Genomic DNA, 22,490 nt, shown 5'->3' with positions numbered 1-22,490 from the left:
AGGAGACAGAAGTAATTGTAGGGATGGCCATGAAGGCAATGGAATGCCTTATGTATCCACAAGAGCCCGAGGTCGCAGCGACCAACAGATCAGAACAGTGTCCCGTATGGGAAGAAGAGCTTAGGAGATACCTGAAGGGGAAAGGATGGCCCCTATGGTCGGAATTTTGAGCAAACGAAGAGACAGGTCCTGGCAGCATAGGACAGACTTGGTGGGACAGCCTGACTGAGATCAACAAGAAGAGTTTGACTAAGGTTCGTAAGCCGATAGCAATCGTGTCCTGTCTGGCACAATTGCGAGGCACAGAGGAGGTTGTGAGGACGCTCCGCAAGCAGCTTGAGGAGAAGGAGAGATGTAAAGAGGGAGGTATTAGTGAAAGCGAGGGATTAAATGTACAGCTCCGGGAGCAGTTAGCGGCGAAGGACAAGGAAATGGATGATGTCAAGAGAGCACATCAATCCTGTCTCGCCCACCTTAGCAGCTTCCAAATTCAGTATGATAAGGCCTACCAGGACACACAACGTGCTGTAATGGTAAGAGAAGAGGCAGAGAACCAAGTACAACAGTTAAGGAAACAGTGCGATGATCTAAAGGCAGCCCTCCGAGCACTCCACAGTTCCACCACAGAACAGAGGCAGAGTTCGGTGGATCATGCCAAGTGCAGGCAGCAAATTGAAAAACTGTAATCCCTGCTATCGGTTCAAAATGGGTTCAGAGATAGCTTTGGCCCACAGCTAGACCAGGAAGACGGCTCCGATTGGCAGGAACTCAGTGAAACGGCCCAACGGTACGTAAGTGAGACCGAGAATCAAAATAGAGCCCCCCAGGTCTGCACCACCGACTGCACAGGCAGCACCCAACCCAATGAACCCCATCACCACACAGCACATGGTTACCACGGAGGCCAACCCGATTTCGTGTATACCACCCCATTATCTATCACCCAGTTAAGAGATGCCCGCGAGAAGATAGAGACGTTCCACCCCACATCAGACCCACATCACTTTTTCGAGCTAGTGAAGCAACAAACCCTCATGTACGGTTTAGACGAACCAGAAGAGGTAAAGCTCATAGTGATGAGACTTGACCCGTCAGTTAGTTCAACCCTTCCCGACCCACAAAATGTAGGAGGGGGGAGCCTCCAAGAGATGAAAACAGCCATTTTAGATGCCATCGGCTATAATAGGGGAGATCCGGTAGAAGGACTGAACCGGTGCTGACATAAAAAGGGAGAGCATCCAGAGGCGTTTGCTGGACACATCTGGATCCATTTTACTGCTGTATTTGGTGAGTTAGCCCACGCCCATTTATCGGTAGACAATACGGCCAAATGGACCCGTACGTTACTATCCCATGCCACAGAGGCAGGACAGAAGGCATGTGCCAGTTATGACCCTCAGACCCAGCGCACAATGAAGTGTGGGTTCTGAAACACTTGTCCAGAGTTTGGGAACAGTTTATACAGAAAAAGACAGAGCAGGAGAGAGTAGACACCACAATGAATCCAGTAAGGGCACACCAAGACCCCGCATGGGTAAATGAAGGCAGAGGTACAGCGCAGCACCCCAAGACACAGGAATGTTATAATTGTGGACACAAAGGACATTACGCATGAGAATGCCAAGCCCCCCGAAGCAGCAAAGGAATCAGCACACAAATGCCCCCCCCCCCCCCCCAAGAAACAATGCCAGACCCATCCACAGTGTTAGCGCCCAACCAGATAATTCGGCCATGAATGGCACCGATTGAAGGTGTTCGGGCTCCCAACATGGGTCTGCTATACCCTTTGGGATAAGTCCGGAAGACCGGTAGTTCAGCCTTCACCCTTTCCAGTGCTATCACGTCCCTCCTATAACTTCCATCATTTAATATCTAATTCTGTATTTAGAGAAGGTACAGAAAGTGCAGAGGAGGCCAACTGTGCCCTAGGACAAAGGAACACGAGGAGAAGATGGTGGGGATATGTGAAGTTGTTCATTTTGGAAAGGAGAATAAAAGAACAGTATTATTTAAATGAAGAAAAACTGCAGAAAGCTGAAACTCAAAGGAACTTGGGAATATTTGTGCACGAAACACAGAAAGCTAGCACACAGGTGCAGCAGGTAATCAGGAAGGCTAATGGAATGTTGGCCCTTATTTCAGAGGGGTTGCAACTGTACAAGGTGCTGGTGAGACCACCTCTGGAGTACTGTTACCTGTTTTGGTCCCCTTATTTAAGGAAAGATATTATTTTATTGGAGGAGGTTCAGTGAAGGTTCACGAGGATGAACCCCGGTATGGAGGGATTGTCTTATGTGCAAACGTTAAACAGGTTGCGACTCTACTCATTGGAATTTAAAAGAATGAGACATATAGGGCGGGATTCTCTAACCCCCTGCCGGGTCGGAAAATCGCCAGGGGGGCTGTGTGAATCCCACCCCGCCCAGCTGCCGAATTCTCCGGTGCTGGTTTTTGGGCGGGGATTGCGTCGCGCCGGTTGGGGGCCGTTGGCAGTGGCTCCCCCAGCGATTCTCCGGCCCGTTTTCGGCCGGTCGCACCGGCATGAAATGGACAAGGTCCATACCGGCGGGACCTGGATTTGAGGGCGGCCAGCGGAGTCCTCAGGGGTGAGCGGGGGCCCCCACGGTGGCCTGGCCCGCGATCGGGGCCCACCGATCTGTGGGCGGGCCTGTGCTGTGGGGGCACTCTTTCCCTCCGCGCCGGCCTCTGTAATGCTCCGCGAAGGCCAGCGCGGAGAAGAAACCCCCTGTGATGCACAGGAATTACGCCAGCGGTTCTGCGCATGCGGCAGAACACGCTGGTGCTCCTGCGCATGCGCCAACTCGTGCCGGCCGGCGGAGGCCCTTCGCCGCCGGTTGGCGCAGCGCCAACCACACCAGCGCCAGCCTAGCCCCCGGAAGTGCAGAGGATTCCGCACCTTCCGGGCGGCCCAATGCCGGAGTGGTTCACGCCACTCTTTGGCGCCGGTACGGCCCGCCCCACCGGTTGCGGGAGAATCCCGGCCATAGAATTTAGAAGAATGAAACATATAGGATTCTTCAGGGACTTGACAGGGTAAATGCTGAGAGGATATTTCCCCTCAAGGGAGGATCTAGGATCAGAGGGCACAGTCTCAGAACAAAGATGTGCCCATTTAATACTAAGATGAGGAGGAATTGCTTCTGCCAGAGGAGTGAGAGTCTTTGGAACTCCTTGCCACTGAGAGCTGTGGGGACAGAGTCCTTGGGCAGGATTTTCCATTGGCAGGATCCTCCGCTTCGCCGGCAGGGCAGTCATGCCCATGGATTTCCTGACGGCGTAGGGGTGCCCACATTGGAAAACACCATTGACCGGCTGCCGGGACGGAGAATCCCGCTGCTGGCGGGGGCACGCCAAACCTCAAAACGGGTGCGGCAGGACGGGAAAACCAGCCCATAGAAGCAGGAGGAGGCCATTCGGCCCTTCGAGCCTGCTCTGCCATTGATTATGATCATGGCTGATCATCAAGTTCAATACCCTGATCCCGCCTTCCCCCCATATCCCTTGATCCCTTTAGCCCCAAGAGCTTTATCTAATTCTTTCTTGAAATTACACAATGTTTTGGCGTCAACTACTTTCTGTGGTAGAGAATTCCACAGATTCACCATTCTCTGGGTGAAGAAATTTCTCCTCACCTCAGTCCTCAAACATTGACCCCTAGTTCTAGACTCCCTCACCATCGGGAACATTCTTTCTGAATCTACCCTATCTAATCCTGCTGGAATTTTATAAGTTTTTATGAGATCCCCCTCTTCTAAACTCCAACGAATATAATCCTAACCAATTTAGTCTTTCTTCATATGACAGTCCCGCCAACCCAGGAATCAGCCTGGTAAACCTTCGCTGCACCTCCTCCATAGCAAGAATATGCTTCCTCAGATAAGGACACCTAAACTGCACACAATTCTCCAGGTGTGGCCTCACAAATGCCCTATGCAATTGAAATAAAACATTTCTATTCCTATACTCAAATCCTCTCGCTATGAAGGCCAACATACCATTTGCCTTCTTTACTGCCTGTTGTACCTGCATGCTTACTTTCAGTGACATGCACAAGGACACCAAGGTCTCACTGAGTATTCACCTCTCTTAATGTACACCCATTCAAATAATAATCTGCCTGTCAGGAATAAAGCAATTTTTAGATCATAGCTCATAGAATCCCCACAGTTAAGCAGGAGGCCATTCGTCCCATCAAGTCTGCACTGACCCTCCGAAAGAGCACTCTACCTTGGCCCACTCCCCTATCCCTGTAACCTAATCTGCACATCTTTGGGCACTAAGGGGAAATTTAGCATGACCAATCTACCTAACCTGCACATCTTTGGAAGGAAATCCCACGCAGACACAGGGAGAACATGCAAACTGCATGCAGTCACCCAAGGCTGTAATCGAATCTGGGTCCCTAGCTAGCGCTGTGAGGCAGCAGTGCTAACCACTGTGCCATCGTCCATTGTGTAATGGGACAGGGTTAGTTAGTAATCTCACAGTAAAAGATCTGCTGGGAAAACGTTATCATAATACAGTTGAATTCCATATTAAGTTTGAAAAGTGACATACTCCAATCACAAACCTAAACTTAAATAAAACCAATTATAAAGGTTTGAGGGGAGAACTGGCTAAGGTTGATCGGGTAAATAGACTAAGAGTTGTGGCAATTGAAAACATTTAAAGAAACAATTCGAAATGTTCAAAAAATATATTCCATTGAAAACCAAGAACAAGAAAGATCCAAACATGACTGCTTCAGGAGGTTAAGATACAATTAGATTAAAAGAAAGGGATTATAAGGCGACAAATAATAGTCATAAATCTGAGGATTGGGAGCATTTCTGAAATCAGCAAACATCCACTAAAAATTTGATAAAAATAGAAAAATTAGCATACAAGAGCGAACTAGCCAGAAATATGGGCCGGGATTGTCCGGCCCTGCACCGGGTCGGAGAATCGCCGGGGGGGGGGATGCGAGAATCACGCCCCTACCCCGGCTTCCCAATTCTCCCCCGCCGACTCTTGGGCGCCTGCAGGATTCCCGCCGCACCGGTCGGAGGCCTTTACCAGCAGCCCCCCCCCCCGGCGATTCTCCGGGCCCCGATGGGCCGAGTGGCCGACGAGTTTGGCCGAGTCCCGCCGCCTTGGATTACTCGGGTCCCACCCGGCGGGATCTGGAAGGTGAGTCTGTGGGGGCCGTCCTGGAGGGGGGGGGGAGTCCCGCCGCCTTGGATTACGCGGGTCCCACACGGCGGGATCTGGAAGGTGAGTCTGTGGGGGCCGTCCTGGAGGGGGGGGGGGGTCCAACCCCCGGGGGGGGGGGGCCCACAGTGGCCTGGCCCAGGATCGGGGCCTACCGCTCGGCGGGCAGGCTGGTTCTGTGGGGGCTTATGTTCCTCCGCGCTGGGCCCCTAGAGGGCTCCGCCATATTGCCCGGGAGCCAGCGTAGAGAAGGGAACTCCCACGCATGCGCGGAATCACGCCGGCCGTAGCGGCATGCGCAAAATCGTGCCGGTCGTTCCACGCATGCGCGGAAATACGCCAGCTGCAGCACGCATGCGCGAAATCACGCCGGCCGTTCCGCGCTGGCTGGAGCTGCGGGGACCACTCCGGCGCCAACCTAGCCCCCTAGGAAGGGGAGCATCCCCCATTATCGGGGACCACTGACGCCAGAGTGGTTAGCACCGCTTTGCACGCCGGCATGGGACAGAAAGACCTGGACAGTGGACAAAGAAGGGGCAGAAGGAATATAAGGTGGAAAAGTGCAAAGTTATGCACTTTGGTAGGAAGAATAGAGGCATAGACTATTTTCTGAATGGGGGAAGGTTTTGGAAAACAGAAGCAGAAAGAAACTTAGGAGTCCTAGTTCAGGATTCTCTTAAGGTTAACATGCAGGTTCAGTTGGCAGTTAGGAAGGCAAATGCAATGTTAGCATTCATGTCGAGAGGTGGAAAGAGTGATTTTGGGGCATAGTGACCAGATTGTGTCATTAGAGGCAGAGGTGGTGATGCTGGGAGAGGTCTGCAAGTTGCTGAGGAGGAAGGTGGACCACCCAGGAGAATTGTTCAAGGCTATGAATCTATGAATTATAGGGCTGTCGGATGGGGCGGAGGAATCGAGTGCCATAGACTATGTATCGAGGATGTCCACGAAGCTGGTCGAGGAGGGGGTCTTCGATAAGGCCCTGGAGGTTGATCGGGCCCACTGGTCGCTACGACAGAGGCCGAGAGCTAGGGAGCCGCCACGGGCGGCGATTGTCCGGATGCACAAGTTCCAGGAGAAGGAGAGGATTCTGAGATGGGTGAAGTTGGCACAGTACTGTAGCTGGGAGGGGAATCAGATCCAGATTTACCAGGACATCGGGGCTGACTTGGCCAAACAGCAGGTGGGTTTTAACAAGGCCAAGGTGGCACTCTTTTGGAGCAAGGTCCGGTTCAGGATGTTGTACCCGGCTAAACTCTGGGTGACTTTCAAGGACAAAGAACATTATTTTATGACGTTGGAGGAGGCAAATGTCTTTGGCAAGGAGCTTGGTTGGGGAGGGCTGATGGTGGGAACTTATCTGTTTTTGTCTTGATATGTATTTTGTAAGCGTTATTGTGTTTTACACCTGTTGGCCTTGCTTTTGTTTTGGTCGATGAGGGGATGTTTCCGGGTTTTGGGTTTCTTTCTCCTGCTGTAGTGAGGGGGGGGCGGGGGGGGGGGAGTTCTGGTGAAGAGGGCCTGGGGAAGGGCTTTCCGAAGAATGGAGGCGGGGGAAGCAGAGTGGGGAAGGGGTGGTTTGGTCGGTTTGAGTGGGGTTCTTTGTGATCTCCAGGTGCCATGAGAGCAGTAGATACGAGTAAAAAGATGCAGCATGAGGGAGGGGGCTGCGGTGGGTAGTCAGAGGGGGGTGGGGAGAGTGGTTAGGTAGCAAGGGCAGGGTAGGGTGAAGGGGTGGGGTTAAGTGGAGATGGGCAGGTTTAGGGGGACGGGTGGGGGGAAGGGAATGTGCTGGTGACGCAGATGTTTTTTCGGTTGGGTGCAGGAGAGGATGGAGGAGCGGTCATTTTGGGTGGACCCAGACTAGAGGGGAGCTTGGTGGCAGGAAAGATTTGACATTGTGGACCTTATCAGAGGGGGAGTTCAGAAACCCCCAGTGAGGGGACAAGCATGATTGTGCAGTGGTTAGCACTACTGCCTAGGGCGCTGAGGACCCAGGTTCGATCCGGCCCCAGGTCACTGTCCATGTGGAGTTTGCACATTCTCACCGTGTTTGCGTGGGTTTCACCCCCACAGCCCAAAGATGTGCAGGTCAGGTGGATTGGCCACACTAAATTGCCCCTTAATTATAAAAAATTAATGGGTACTTTTTTTAAACCCCAGTGAGGTGGAACGCGCAGGGGCTGAATAGTCTAGTCAAACGGTCTCAGGTGTTTGTGCACTTAAAACATTTTGAGGGCGCATGTGGTCTTCCTTCAGGAGACACTACTGCAAGTGAAGGACCAGACGCAGCTAGGAAAGCGATGGGTGGGGTAGTCGTTCCACTCGAGGATTGACACTAAGTTGAGGGGTGGGGTTGCGATCTTATTCAGTAAAAGGGTGGTTTTACCGGTAGCCAGGGCGGTGCGAGACCTGGGAGGGAGGTTCTTGATAGTGAGAGGAGTCTTGGCGGGGGCACCGGTTGTTTTAGTAAAAGTGTCTATGCCCAATTGGAACAATGCGGACTTTGTTAAGAAGATGTTTGCGTCCATCCATGCTTGGAAGATGCCACACGGGAGATAGCACAGGTGAGGGAGGAGGGTTGGTGATGACGCTGGAGAAAATTAATGAGGCATTGGGGCCTTTTATCAGGAACAGTATAGATCTGACCCCTGAGAGAGGACATGGGGATGGGGTATTTTTTTGACAGGTTAGAGTTCCCCAAGGTGGAGAGAGGGAAGGGGCAGGATTGTGTCATGATATTCAAACACACACATCATGATAGACACACCAACAGACAAATCAGAACACACAACACCACAACCAATCACAGACAAGGACAGGGACAGTATAAAAGGACAAACACAACACCTGGTGGCCAGTAGAGCTGGAGACCAGGACAAGGACAGGACCTGTTACACTTCACACACAGGGAGACACCACGTGCAGAGTATCCAGACCGAATTGTATATAGCAATTGAAATAAAATAGAGTTGTACCAAATACAACTGTGTTGGTTCATCTGTGCATCAGAGCACCCAACACCACATGGTACCAGCAGTCCTGAACAAATTCGCCAAATACTGTGAGGAAAACGCACTCCAATCGGCAAGTAAAGGTAAGAAAAGCGGCAGTACTCACCTCGTGGCCGGGATCGCGGAGGCCGAATTTCCAGGGGCCGAAATCCCGGGCCTGAGAGAGATTTGGGTCGAGGTCGGCGGCCATCTTGCTAAAGGTATCACGCTAGCACAGTTGCGCGAGCAGTGCGCAGAACCGGAAGTTTCGGTTGCGCATGCGCGAGACGATGCGCATGCGCAGTCAAGAAAACGGCCATCGGTAAAGGAACAGCGATCTGCGCATGCGCAGTCGCTTCCTACGTGCTACATACCGAGCGTCAGGCTGTAAGAGGCCCCAGACCGCACCAATTTAAAGGGGAAACGTCCCAAATCCAATTTAAAAGGGAAACGTCCCAAATCAAAAAAAACAAAAATCTGTTAAAGCTGTAAAACAACCTTCCCTCACCTGGAATGACAGCACATTGCCGCAAATTGACCCAGGAAATTAATTTGACCTCCGAAGAACCCTGGAACAAGCAGTTACCTACGCACAAGCCGATGATTCCGACCTCGAATACTTTGATACCGATCTTTACATTTTTTCTGGACCTCGTGAGCCCAATTACAGCTCCGTGGTCCTATACGACTATGACTCGGACGAACCTTTCGTGTTGAACATTGGCGGCCCCCACATTGAATCCGACGCAGATGCGGATTCATTTTTCGGATTTGAAGATCTTCAACCCAGCAGATATGACGTCCCAACTCATCAGTGCCGGTTGATGCTGCAGCCTGACATTAACAGACAGGGAGCGGTGCAAGCCCACAGAGAGCGGCCTGCTGCCACACAGAGCATGGTCCACGTCCCGCTCAGCGTTCCCGACTCTATGAAAGAAGACATGCAAGACTCCAGAGCGCAGTCCTTGCATGAACAAGAAGTGACTCCAGTGTCACAAGCCTCCACAGCGAGCTCGTGGACAGACTCCACAATTGCAGAAACGCAAGACTCCAGAGCGCAGTCCTTGCACGAACAAGAAGTGACTCCAGTGTCACAAGCCTCCACAGAGAGCTCGTGGACAGCCTCCACGATAGAAGCAACGCAAGACTCCAATGCGCAGTCCTTGCAGGAACAAGACCATGAGGGTCGAGCAACCTCTCCTGACCAACCAGCGGCAGACGATGCAAGTCTGCCATGCTCACGTGAACAGCGAGAAGGCTATAACAGCCTACCACTCTCCACTGCACACACTGTTCTTTATGACGGTCTCTCATGCTACAATGAAGAGCACAGCGCTGATGACTGTTCAAGCCCAACTGAAGACAAGCCAAAGAAATCGCCTCTTCCAAGCCCGAAGAAAAAAGGTTTATGCTGACCTTCAGGATCATTCTAGCCGAACAGAGATTAATAATGCTGCACGGTCACAGAAGGATGCTGAGGATTTGCTAAAGAAATTACTTGTATGTTTAACTTGCAAGGAGCAGACTGAGAATTGCCAGTGTTTTCGTAAGGATCGAAAAAATGGGCAAGACATTGATCCTCAGTTAATGGAAATAACACAACCTGAATCATATCTACAGCAGGGACAAATGTCTCCCTTCAACACAACACCGCAAAGTCCCAACTTCGGAGACCAACAGTTAGTCAGTAATGACTCGTCAAACCTTGAGGGGAACATTAATTGCATTGAACCTATACACACTCCACTGATAAATGAACATTGGAGCAAGAATCCTGAGGACACCGACATCGAGTAGCCAGATAAAGAACTTAAAACCCGCAGCAGTTTCAAGTGAACCAAGTGTGCTTTCCACTGATGGTGAAGATGCAGATAAGGTGACCCGTCTATCCATTGTACCACACTAACCCCAGAGATTAAGCAGTTATGTCTGGGGAGTATAATGTGGGCAATTGAGAACACTAAAAGAGAGACTGTGACTATGCCAGTCCCAGCAAAATCAGACTCAGAGACTATGAAGGCATGTACATTAGAACATAGAACAATACAGCGCAGTACAGGCCCTTCGGCCCACGATGTTGCACCGAAACAAAAGCCATCTAACCTACACTATACCATTATCATCCATATGTTTATCCAATAAACTTTTAAATGCCCTCAATGTTGGCGGGTTCAATACTGTAGCAGGTAGGGCATTCCACGGCCTCACTACTCTTTGCGTAAAGAACCTACCTCTGACCTCTGTCCTATATCTATTACCCCTCAGTTTAAAGCTATGTCCCCTCGTGCCAGCCATTTCCATCCACGGTAGAAGGCTCTCACTGTCCACCCTATCCAACCCCCTGATCATTTTGTATGCCTCTATTAAGTCTCCTCTTAACCTTCTTCTCTCCAACGAAAACAACCTCAAATCCATCAGCCTTTCCTCATAAGATTGTCCCTCCATACCAGGCAACATCCTGGTAAATCTCCTCTGCACCCGCTCCAAAGCCTCCACGTCCTTCCTATAATGCAGTGACCAGAACTGTACGCAATACTCCAAATGCGGCCGTACCAGAGTTCTGTACAGCTGCAACATGACCTCCTGACTCCGGGACTCAATCCCTCTACCAATAAAGGCCAACACTCCATAGGCCTTCTTCACCACCCTATCAACCTGGGTGGCAACTTTCAGGGATCTATGTACATGGACACCTAGATCCCTCTGCTCATCCACACTTTCAAGAACTTTACCATTTGACAAATATTCCACATTCCTGTTATTCCTTCCCAAGTGAATCACCTCACACTTCTCTACATTAAACTCCATTTGCCACCTCTCAGCCCAGCTCTGCAGCTTATCTATATCCCTCTGTAACCTGCTACATCCTTCCACACTATCGACAACACCACCGACTTTAGTATCGTCTGCAAATTTACTCACCCACCCTTCTGCGCCTTCCTCTAGGTCATTGATAAAAATGACAAACAGCAACGGCCCCAGAACAGATCCTTGTGGTACGCCACTTGTAACTGAACTCCATTCTGAACATTTCCCATCAACCACCACCCTCTGTCTTCTTTCAGCTAGCCAATTTCTGATCCACATCTCTAAATCACCCTCAATCCCCAGCCTCCGTATTTTCTGCAATAGCCTACCGTGGGAACCTTATCAAACGCTTTGCTGAAATCCATATACATTAAACAAAGATACATATGAAGTCACTGAAATGGAATGTTCTTTGGAACATAGTACAATGTCGAAAGAAACATTGGATTCAACATTCGAGGCCATACCTATGGGAGAACTTGAGGGTAATAAACAAGGTTCTGCAATGTCTGGGGGAAGATTTAAAATTCCAAAGAAGAAAAGTCCAAATGAAGGACAACGGCAAGACAATGACAGTCCACCGCCATGGTTTGCACCACCAGATGAAAACTCAATTTACCCAACCCTAGTGAACAGCAAGCTGCCAGTGAGGATCCATCCACGGGGTGTGAGACGAGTGACGGCGGCGTCCCACTTCCCATGCAGGGGGTGCAAAGTGACGGACCTCGCCTAGTGCGTACGGAGGCACTCGACGATCATGGTGGGACCACTGACAACTGCGGTGACACCGCACCACTTCCACCCTCAATGGCTCAAACCTCTCCACTAATCAATGCACTCCTGCATGTCCCGACTCCACAAGTGCAGCTTCACAAAATCTCAGCTGCCTCCAGGGAGCCTGCTGGGACTCCGGACGGGGAGCATCGGCGGAAGACGGACCGGACTCCAGATGGGGAGCGGCCAGGCGCCGACTCTGATTCACGTACGCCAGACTTTGCTCCAGACGGGCAGTGTCGCGGCCTCAGTGATGGCACGCTCAGGGTGACAGCGGATGCCACAGCGACAGGGAATGGATCACGTGACAATCACACTGGGTCAGCAATAACAACCAGCACCGACAGTCCAAGACGGATACACCAATTTACACCAGAGCTATGTCCACATATTTGGTCCATACCGACAGTGCGGCCAATGACAGCTCATGCTGGACAGATCCAGTATTCAAGCCTGCAGCAGCCGGCAGTCTATGCAGCATATTCTCAAACAGGCCAGCACTGCGGATTGCCCACTAATGAAATCAAGACTGAAGGAGGACAACCGCCAGTGTAATCTGCACGACAGACTGGATGCCTTAGTTACTGCCCAGGATTTGCTGCACCACAGCCGAGCCACATAGCGTTTTCCTATCTGATGCAAGGGTCTAGTTTCACACCATCACCAGACATTGATGCGAGCAGCAATTCTCTCTCCAAGGCGACATGCTTCGACGCTTCTCAGCAGAATCACCCTTCCAGCACAGCATGTGGCCAGAACCAGCATGCACAGTCTCAGCCGACTTCAACATCTGGCACATCCATCGCCTTGCATGATATTAGTGATGGTACCTCTTCAATGTCAACGACCCATCAGCTACAAGATGCCATCCGACAGCACCACCACAAACATAAAAAGAAAAAGACTCCACCTCGTTCCTTGTATGCATGGCGGATGGATTGGTGCGTGGGCGCAATCGGCGAGCCTTGCGCCGCTTTCCACGCTCGCAACTGAACCGTGCACACACGCCGGATCCTCCACTGGTTCCCAAGGATGACTTCGTGGAGCTGCCACGGATCATGCCCCTACCATCGCCAGCCGTGGCCACGCTTGCACATCAGCCGGTAGTTCTTGACCCACCCTTGAGGCGGTCAACCCAAATTCGTCGCACACCTATTAGACTGGACTTATAACACTGTTCATACATTTAAACGTTAAACACTACTGTATTATAACCTGTTGTTGTTTTATCGTTCCAGATATCGTTTGACCGGACCACTATTCAAAGTTTTTTTGCATTCATGTTTTGTTATGGTACAACCTCGTTAGCATGACGCACCCGATTTCTATTAGAAATCGAGTGCTAGGAAACAGATAGTTGACAGTAACTTTGCAATTTTAAAAAAAGTATTAAAAAAAAAGACAAATTTTAATTTTAATTAATTGACGCAATGTCAGTTAGAGGGGTGCTGTGCTCTGACTGTGAGATGTGGCAGGTCCGGGAGGCTTCCAGCGTCCCGGATGGCTTCATCTGCAGAAAGTGCACCCAACTGCAGCTCCTCACAGACCGCATGGTTCGGTTGGAGCAGCAATTGGATGCACTTAGGAGCATGCAGGTGGCGGAAAGCGTCATAGATCGCAGTTATGTAAATGTGGTCACACCCAAGGTGCAGGCAGAGAAATGGGTGACCACCAGAAAGGGCAGGCAGTCAGTGCAGGAATCCCCTGTGGTTGTCCCCCTCTCGAACAGATATACCCCTTTGGATACTGTCGGGGGGGATAGCCTATCAGGGGAAAACAGCAGCAGCCAGAGCAGTGGCAAGGCTCTGATGTTCAGAAGGGAGGGTCAAAGCGCAGAAGAGTAATAGTAATAGGGGACTCTATAGTCAGGGGCACAGATAGGCGCTTCTGTGGACGTGAAAGAGACTCCAGGATGGTATGTTGCCTCCCTGGTGCCAGGGTCCAGGATGTCTCCGAACGGGTAGAGGGAATCCTGAAGGGGGAGGGCAAAAAGGCAGAGGTCGTTGTACATATTGGTACTAACGACATAGGCAGGAAGGGGCATGAGGTCCTGCAGCAGGAGTTCAGGGAGCTAGGCAGAAAGTTAAAAGACAGGACCTCGAGGGTTGTAATCTCGGGATTACTCCCTGTGCCATGTGCCAGTGAGGCTAGAAATAGGAAGAAAGAGCAGACAAACACGTTGCTAAACAGCTGGTGTAGGAGGGAGGGTTTCCGTTATCTGGACCACTGGGAGCTCTTCCGGGGCAGGTGTGACCTGTATAAGATGGACGGGTTGCATCTAAACCGGAGAGGCATAAATATCCTGGCCGCGAGGTTTGCTAGTGTCACACGGGAGGGTTTAAACTAGTATGGCAGGGGGGTGGGCACGGGAGCAATAGGTCAGAAGGTGAGAGCATTGAGGGAGAACTAGGGAATAGGGACAGTGTGGCTCTGAGGTAGAGCAGACGGGGAGAAGTTGCTGAACACAGCGGGTCTGGTGGCCTGAAGTGCATATGTTTTAATGCAAGGAGCATTACGGGTAAGGCAGATGAACTTAGAGCTTGGATTAGTACTTGGAACTATGATGTTGTTGCCATTACAGAGACCTGGTTGAGGGAAGGGCAGGATTGGCAGCTAAACGTTCCAGGATTTAGATGTTTCAGGCGGGATAGAGGGGGATGTAAAAGGGGAGGCGGAGTTGCGCTACTTGTTCGGGAGAATATCACAGCTATACTGCGAGAGGACACCTCAGAGGGCAGTGAGGCTATATGGGTAGAGATCAGGAATAAGAAGGGTGCAGTCACAATGTTGGGGGTATACTACAGGCCTCCCAACAGCCAGCGGGAGATAGAGGAGCAGATAGGTAGACAGATTTTGGAAAAGAGTAAAAACAACAGGGTTGTGGTGATGGGAGACTTCAACTTCCCCAATATTGACTGGGACTCACTTAGTGCCAGGGGCTTAGACGGGGCGGAGTTTGTAAGGAGCATCCAGGAGGGCTTCTTAAAACAATATGTAAACAGTCCAACTAGGGAAGGGGCGGTACTGGACCTGGTATTGGGGAATGAGCCCGGCCAGGTGGTAGATGTTTCAGTAGGGGAGCATTTCGGTAACAGTGACCACAATTCAGTAAGTTTTAAAGTACTGGTGGACAAGGATACGAGTGGTCCGAGGATGAATGTGCTAAATTGGGGGAAGGCTAATTATAACAATATTAGGCGGGAACTGAAGAACATAGATTGGGGGCGGATGTTTGAGGGCAAATCAACATCTGACATGTGGGAGGCTTTCAAGTGTCAGTTGAAAGGAATACAGGACAGGCATGTTCCTGTGAGGAAGAAAGATAAATACGGCAATTTTCGGGAACCTTGGATGACGAGTGATATTGTAGGCCTCGTCAAAAAGAGAAAGGAGGCATTTGTCAGGGCTAAAAGGCTGGGAACAGACGAAGCCTGTGTGGCATATAAGGAAAGTAGGAAGGAACTTAAGCAAGGAGTCAGGAGGGCTAGAAGGGGTCATGAAAAGTCATTGGCAAATAGGGTTAAGGAAAATCCCAAGGCTTTTTACACGTACATAAAAAGCAAGAGGGTAGCCAGGGAAAGGGTTGGCCCACTGAAGGATAGGCAAGGGAATCTATGTGTGGAGCCAGAGGAAATGGGCGAGGTACTAAATGAATACTTTGCATCAGTATTCACCAAAGAGAAGGAATTGGTAGATGTTGAGTCTGGAGAAGGGGGTGTAGATAGCCTGGGTCACATTGTGATCCAAAAAGACGAGGTGTTGGGTGTCTTAAAAAATATTAAGGTAGATAAGTCCCCAGGGCCTGATGGGATCTACCCCAGAATACTGAAGGAGGCTGGAGAGGAAATTGCTGAGGCCTTGACAGAAATATTTGGATCCTCGCTGTCTTCAGGGGATGTCCCTGAGGACTGGAGAATAGCCAATGTTGTTCCTCTGTTTAAGAAGGGTAGCAAGGATAATCCCGGGAACTACAGGCCGGTGAGCCTTACTTCAGTGGTAGGGAAATTACTGGAGAGAATTCTTCGAGACAGGATCTACTCCCATTTGGAAGCAAATGGACGTATTAGTGAGAGGCAGCACGGTTTTGTGAAGGGGAGGTCGTGTCTCACTAACTTGATAGAGTTTTTCGAGGAGGTCACTAAGATGATTGATGCAGGTAGGGCAGTAGATGTTGTCTATATGGACTTCAGTAAGGCCTTTGACAAGGTCCCTCATGGTAGACTAGTACAAAAGGTGAAGTCACACGGGATCAGGGGTGAACTGGCAAGGTGGATACAGAACTGGCTAGGCCATAGAAGGCAGCGGGTAGCAATGGAGGGATGTTTTTCTAATTGGAGGGCTGTGACCAGTGGTGTTCCACAGGGATCAGTGCTGGGACCTTTGCTCTTTGTAGTATATATAAATGATTTGGAGGAAAATGTAACTGGTCTGATTAGTAAGTTTGCAGATGACACAAAGGTTGGTGGAATTGCGGATAGCGATGAGGACTGTCTGAGGATACAGCAGGATTTAGATTGTCTGGAGACTTGGGCGGAGAGATGGCAGATGGAGTTTAATCCGGACAAATGTGAGGTAATGCATTTTGGAAGGGCTAATGCAGGTAGGGAATATACAGTGAATGGTAGAACCCTCAAGAGTATTGAAAGTCAAAGAGATCTAGGAGTACAGGTCCACAGGTCATTGAAAGGGGCAACACAGGTGGAGAAGGTAGTCAAGAAGGTATACGGCATGCTTGCCTTCATTGGCCGGGGCATTGAGTATAAGAATTGGCAAGTCATGTTGCAGCTGTATAGAGCCTTAGTTAGGCCACACTTGGAGTATAGTGTTCAATTCAGGTCGCCACACTACCAGAAGGATGTGGAGGCTTTAGAGAGGGTGCAGAAGCGATTTACCAGAATGTTGCCTGGTATGGAGGGCATTAGCTATGAGGAGCGGTTGAATAAACTCGGTTTGTTCTCACTGGAACGAAGAAGGTTGAGGGGCGACCTGATAGAGGTCTACAAAATTATGAGGGGCATAGACAGAGTGGATAGTCAGAGGCTTTTCCCCAGGGTAGAGGGGTCAATTACTAGGGGGCATAGGTTTAAGGTGAGAGGGGCAAGGTTTAGAGTAGATGTACGAGGCAAGTTTTTTACGCAGAGGGTAGTGGGTGCCTGGAACTCACTACCGGAGGAGGTGGTGGAAGCAGGGACGATAGGGACTGTGCCGGGCGGGCCTGTGCCGTGGGGGCACTCTTTCCCTTCCGCCTCCGCCAAGGCCTCCACCATGGCGGAGGCGGAAGAGACTCTCCCCACTGCGCATGCGCGGGAAACTGTCGGCGGCCGCTGACGCTCCCGCGCATGCGCCGCATTTCCGCGCCAGCTGGCGGGGCAACAAACGCCATTTCCGCCAGCTGGCGGGGCGGAAATCCCTCCGGCGTCGGCCTAGCCCCTCAATGTTGGGGCTCGGCCCCCAAAGATGCGGAGCATTCCGCACCTTTGGGCCGGCGCGATGCCCGTCTGATTGGCGCCGTTTTTGGCGCCAGTCGGCGGACATCGCGCCGTTGGGGGAGAATTTCGCCCCAGAATATGATGAATTCAGCATATTTTAGGCTGTATAGGGGCACATGGCAGGGATGCCCACCATTCCCGCTGTTGTCTGCATTGGCCATTGAGCCATTGGCTATTACGTTTGAGCAACAAGAGAGTGGAAGGGCATTGTAAGGGGAGGTAGGGAGCACAGTGTGTCATTGTACACAATGATTTGTTGCTATATGTTTCAAACCTGTGTAGCCACCTGGGTTGCCCAACTCCCGACGTAAAATGGAGAACAGCAAAGGCTGCAGGAAAATTCAGCCAACACAGGCAGAAACTAGCAGGTGCAAGTTTACTGTGTATAAACTCTGCAAAAGCCCAGACAGCATCGATACAAGCAGCCATCTGCATAATAATGTAGCAGCCATCTACAATCAAAACATTTGGGATAAACAAAGCCAAGCCAGACTCCTCGGCGCCAGCAGGAGCCAACACAAAAGAGGTTAACGGACACCTCAAGACCGCCCATCGATCAGGGAACCGCTCCAGTATTGGAGAAATCGAACCAAGCGATTGGAACGAAGTCCAATCACTTGGAACCAGGTATAGGGTCCACCCCGAAAGGCGGGAAGCCCCTGGGGACTATAAAGCTAAGCCCCCAAGTTCAAATCGTCCTTCTTGACCGGGTCACTCAGCAACGCGAACCAACCCTTGACAGTGACCGGTTCAGCTGCCGCCAAGAGCCCGTAAGTCTTAAGTCAACGCTCACTACGAGATAGGCGCTCCTAGCTACCAGTCCGTACCAACTTTTGAATCCCGCAGACTGAGAACCCGAACAAAAGGCCATTTGTTCCCCTGACCTGGTGGGCCAGTCCGAAGCTAAGTATAGGCCTGTTAGTTGTAGAAGTAGCTTAGGCGTAGAATTTATGCATGAGTAGCGATTACTGTGTATAATAAATGTGCTTTGATTTGAATCTTACTAATCGGTGTATTGAGTTATTGATCATTACTTGAACTTGAACCTCGTGGCGGTATCATAAAGATACCTGGCGACTCGAGAGCAAAGGTTATAAAACAGAGCCAATTGAACAAACCAATTGTTAGCAACACCTGCTGGAGTACATGGGAAAAATAATGGACCTACAAGGGCATTTTGCTGCCTTTTCCATGTACAGACTGAATGTGACAAAAAGTGAGGTATTCCCGGTGAATACCCAGGGAGGGGGCTCCAAATTTGAGTGACTTGCCTTTTAAGCTGGCCAAAATGAGGTTTCAGTATCTGAGTATTCAGGTGGTCCATACTGGTCCATGGTGCATAAGTGGAACTTGGCCAGTTTGGTAGATGGGATAAAAGGGGATATGAAGGGGTAGGATGCCCTGCCACTGTCCTTGGTGGGGAGAGTACAGACTGTAAAAATGAACATTTTGCTAAGGTTTTTTATTTACTTTTCATGCTCTTCCCAAAGGAATTCTTCTGGAGGGTGGATTAATTAATTTTGGAATTTGTATGGGCAGGAAAAGTGCCTCGGATCCAGGGGGCTTTCCTACAGAAAGGTCGGTTGGGTGGGAGGGGGGTGGGGGGGGGGGGGGGGGGGGGTGGGTGAAGGAGCTGTGCTCCGAAAGCTAGTGATTCGAACAAACCTGTTGGACTTTAACCTGGTGTCGAAAGACTTCTTACCAACTTTAAAGAAGCTAACAAGAAAAATGCAGTTCTTTGCAAAATGGATTCCATGAGAACCAGGGATAATAACCAGGGATTCCCTTGTTTTCGGAACACAGAGTGTGGCAGTCACCACTGATATATTATACTGTATATATATATGGGTTTTACGGTAAGGCCCCTGTACTACAGGTACGGGGGTAGATCCCTGCCTGCTGGCTCCGCCCAGTAGGTGGAGTATAAATATGTGTGCTCTCCGTACAGCAGCCATTTCGGCAGCTGCTGTAGGAGGCCACATATCTCTGTGTGATAAAGCCTCGATTACTCTCTACTCGCGTCTCGTTGGAATTGACAGGCTCAGATGATGTCTAGTATAACGTACTTGTTTATGGAACGTGAACGGTAAGCTCAAATGACGTCTGAAGCTTGAAGGATTGTTGAACTTAAGCCGTTTAAAATATGATACCACCAAGATTTAACCAACAATAACCCAGGATCAACTGTCATACATGCCGACCTGAAAAAGCAGAGTCGCGCCGGCGCCGTCCACATCTGGTCGCTGCCGGCGCGAACTCTGCGCAAAGGGTCGGGGGGTGGCCTGTGGGAGGGGGCTCCGTCCCCTGGGGGGGCCTCCATGGGGTCTGGCCCATGATCGGGGCCCATCAATCGAGGGTTGGCCTCTCCCCCCCCCCCCCGGGCCTACTTTGTTGCGCGTCCGGCCCCAGAACCCCCGCGCCATGCTGCGTCGGGGCCGGAGTGTTCAGTAAGGCCACCGCGCAAGCACGAGTTGGCGCGTCGCCACTGCACATGCACAGGTTGGCGCGTCGCCACTGCACATGCACAAGTTGGCGCGCCGCCACTGCACATGCACGGGTTGGCGCGTCGCCACTGCACATGCACGGGTTGGCGCGTCGCCACTGCACATGCACGGGTTGGCGCGTCGCCACTGCACATGCACGGGTTGGCGCGTCGCCACTGCACATGCACGGGTTGGCGCGTCGCCACTGCACATGTACGAGTTGGCGCGTCGCCACTGCACATGCACGGGTTGGCACATCGCCACTGCACATGCACGGGTTGCCGCGTCACCACTGCACATGCACGAGTTGGCGCGTCGCCACTGCACATGCACGGGTTGCCGCCGCCTCCAGTGCGTGCCAGGAAGTAAGGCTGGAGCAGCGTGAACCGCTCCAGCGCCATGCTGGCCCCCTGTGGGGGACAGAATCATTACTGCCCGTGCCCGGGCACTCTGGTCCGCGATCGGAGAATCGCGCCCATGTTGTGTGTTTAAATAAACACATAACTGAGGTCTTGGTGAAATCTTAGCAAAATAATGAAGCTGTGTTTAAAGGTGAATCAACCTGACCCTGAGTATTCAACTCTGTTTGCATTCATCAGTTGCGGCCAGCAGAGGCACAGCATTTATCCATGTAACTGATAAGGAATTCCAACAATTGGTAAAGGACATGATGATTAGTGATCTACCTATTCCCACTGAATCTACTAGAGGATCCCATGCCATTATTCAAAGAGGTTCCTCATGTTCTAACCAACTTGATTCCTAAATCGATCAAGGTATAAACTGTTGACCTGCTTGTTTATCTCATTGCTGCTATCTGTGGGAACTTTCCAATGCAAATTGGAGGCTGCATTTCCCTGCAAAAGAACAATTTACCTAATAAATCCCCTGAGGATGTGGAAGGTGCTACCTAAATGCTAATCCCTTCTTTTCAAATTACAAATATCATGCACCAAAATCATACTGTTTGCCCAAGTCATAGACAGCAATTAAACCTACCCCTCAACTTGACATTGACACTGTGTCGAACCCACGAGTAAGTCCCATAGCTCGAGTAATCTTCAGGAATTGGCGTCTCCTTTATCCACCTTCCACAAGCAAACTCAAAGAAGTTCTCACACGGATCTGCTGACCAGTTGATTTTGTTAAAAATAAGGACAGCTGGAAGAGAAGGCAAGATATGTCAAACAGCATTGTGATGTGAGATACATATTTTCCATTCACATGTGTGGAACAGGCATCAGACTGAAGCAAAGCTACATAGTCCTGTTCTGTGGAAGAGCCTTGCAGACTCGAAACGTTAATTCTGTTTCTTTCTCCACCGATGCTGCCAGACCTGAAGTTTTTTCCACCATTATCTGTTTTTATTCCTGCAGTTTCCAGTACTTTGTTACAAATGCTAGTCACATTATTCGGTGACTATCATGCCATAGCCTGAAAACGGGCAAAAATAATAATAATATAATAAGCGCTTATTGTCACAAGTAGGCTTCAATGAAGTTACTGTGAAAAGTCCCTAGTCGCCACATTCCGACGCCTGTTCGGGGAGGCCGGTACGGGAATTGAACTTGCGCTGCTGGCATTGTTCTGCATTACAAGCTAGCTACTTAGCCCACTGGCACAATTGCTTCACAGCTCCAGGGTCCCAGGTTCGATTCCGGCTTGGGTCACTGTCTGTGCGGAGTCTGCACATCCTCCCCGTGTGTGCGTGGGTTTCCTCCGGGTGCTCCGGTTTCCTCCCAGAGTCCAAAGATGGGCAGGTTAGGTGGATTGGGGCGGGATAAATTGCCCTTAGTGTCCAAAATTGTCCTTAGTGTTGGGTGGGGTTACGGGGTTATGGGGATAGGGTGGAGGTGTTGACCTTGGGTAGGGTGCTCTTTCCAAGAGCCGGTGCAGACTCGATGGGCTGAATGGCCTCCTTCTGCACTGTAAATTCTATGATAATCTATGACCTATCTGCGTAACCCTGCACATTCTTCCTTAACAGATAGTAACCCAGTTCTCTTTTGAAAACCATCACTGAACCAGCTTCCATCACACAATACATTCCCAATGCTAACCACTCGCTGTGTGAATCTGCCTCCACCACACTCTCAGACAGTACATTTCAGATCCTAACCACTCGCTGTGTGAATCTGCCTCCACCACACTCTCAGACAGTGTATTCCAGATCCTAACCACTCGCTGTGTGAATCTGCCTCCACCACACTCTCAGACAGTGCATTCCAGATCCTAACCACTCGCTGTGTGAATCTGCCTCCACCACACTCTCAGACAGTACATTTCAGATCCTAACCACTCGCTGTGTGAATCTGCCTCCACCACACTCTCAGACAGTGCATTCTAGATTTAGGTACAGTTCTATGGGGAGAGAGTGGGGCAGTGGGATTAGTTTGGGATTGATTCAGGGTGATGGTGAGTAGGATTGTTTTGGATTGATACAGGGCTGTGGGACAGTGAGATTCCTTTGGGATTGCTATGGACCTATGGCAGTGGGATTAATTTAGGATTGATACACAGCTATGAGGCGACAAGAATTCGGATTGATACAGGGCTACAAGCAGTGGGTGAGTTAGGGATTGATACAGGTCTATGGGCAGTGGGTTAGTTTGGGATTGATACAGGGCTATGGAGCTATGGAACAGTCGGTTTAGTTAGGGATTGATGCAGGCCGATGGGGCAATGTTATTTAGTCTGGGATTGATACAAGGCGCTGTGGAAGTGGGATTAAT

The 22,490-nt window shown here is 50.5% G+C and overlaps 1 protein-coding gene across 4 annotated transcripts in view; it reads right to left on the bottom strand.

Moving 5' to 3' along the window:
- Positions 1-22,490, bottom strand: part of phex (phosphate regulating endopeptidase homolog, X-linked) — a 691,216-nt gene that overhangs the window by 475,090 nt on the left and 193,636 nt on the right. For all 4 annotated transcript variants that reach the window (XM_072514452.1, XM_072514453.1, XM_072514455.1 and 1 more), the window contains exon 4: positions 20,758-20,919. In XM_072514452.1, coding sequence (XP_072370553.1) covers positions 20,758-20,919 — 162 coding nt within the window. The remainder of the gene's footprint in view (positions 1-20,757; positions 20,920-22,490) is intronic.

The sequence above is a fragment of the Scyliorhinus torazame genome, chromosome 8 (genome assembly GCF_047496885.1).
Source record: "Scyliorhinus torazame isolate Kashiwa2021f chromosome 8, sScyTor2.1, whole genome shotgun sequence".
Classification (NCBI taxonomy): domain Eukaryota; kingdom Metazoa; phylum Chordata; class Chondrichthyes; order Carcharhiniformes; family Scyliorhinidae; genus Scyliorhinus; species Scyliorhinus torazame.
This window is presented reverse-complemented; position numbering and strand designations above follow the sequence as displayed.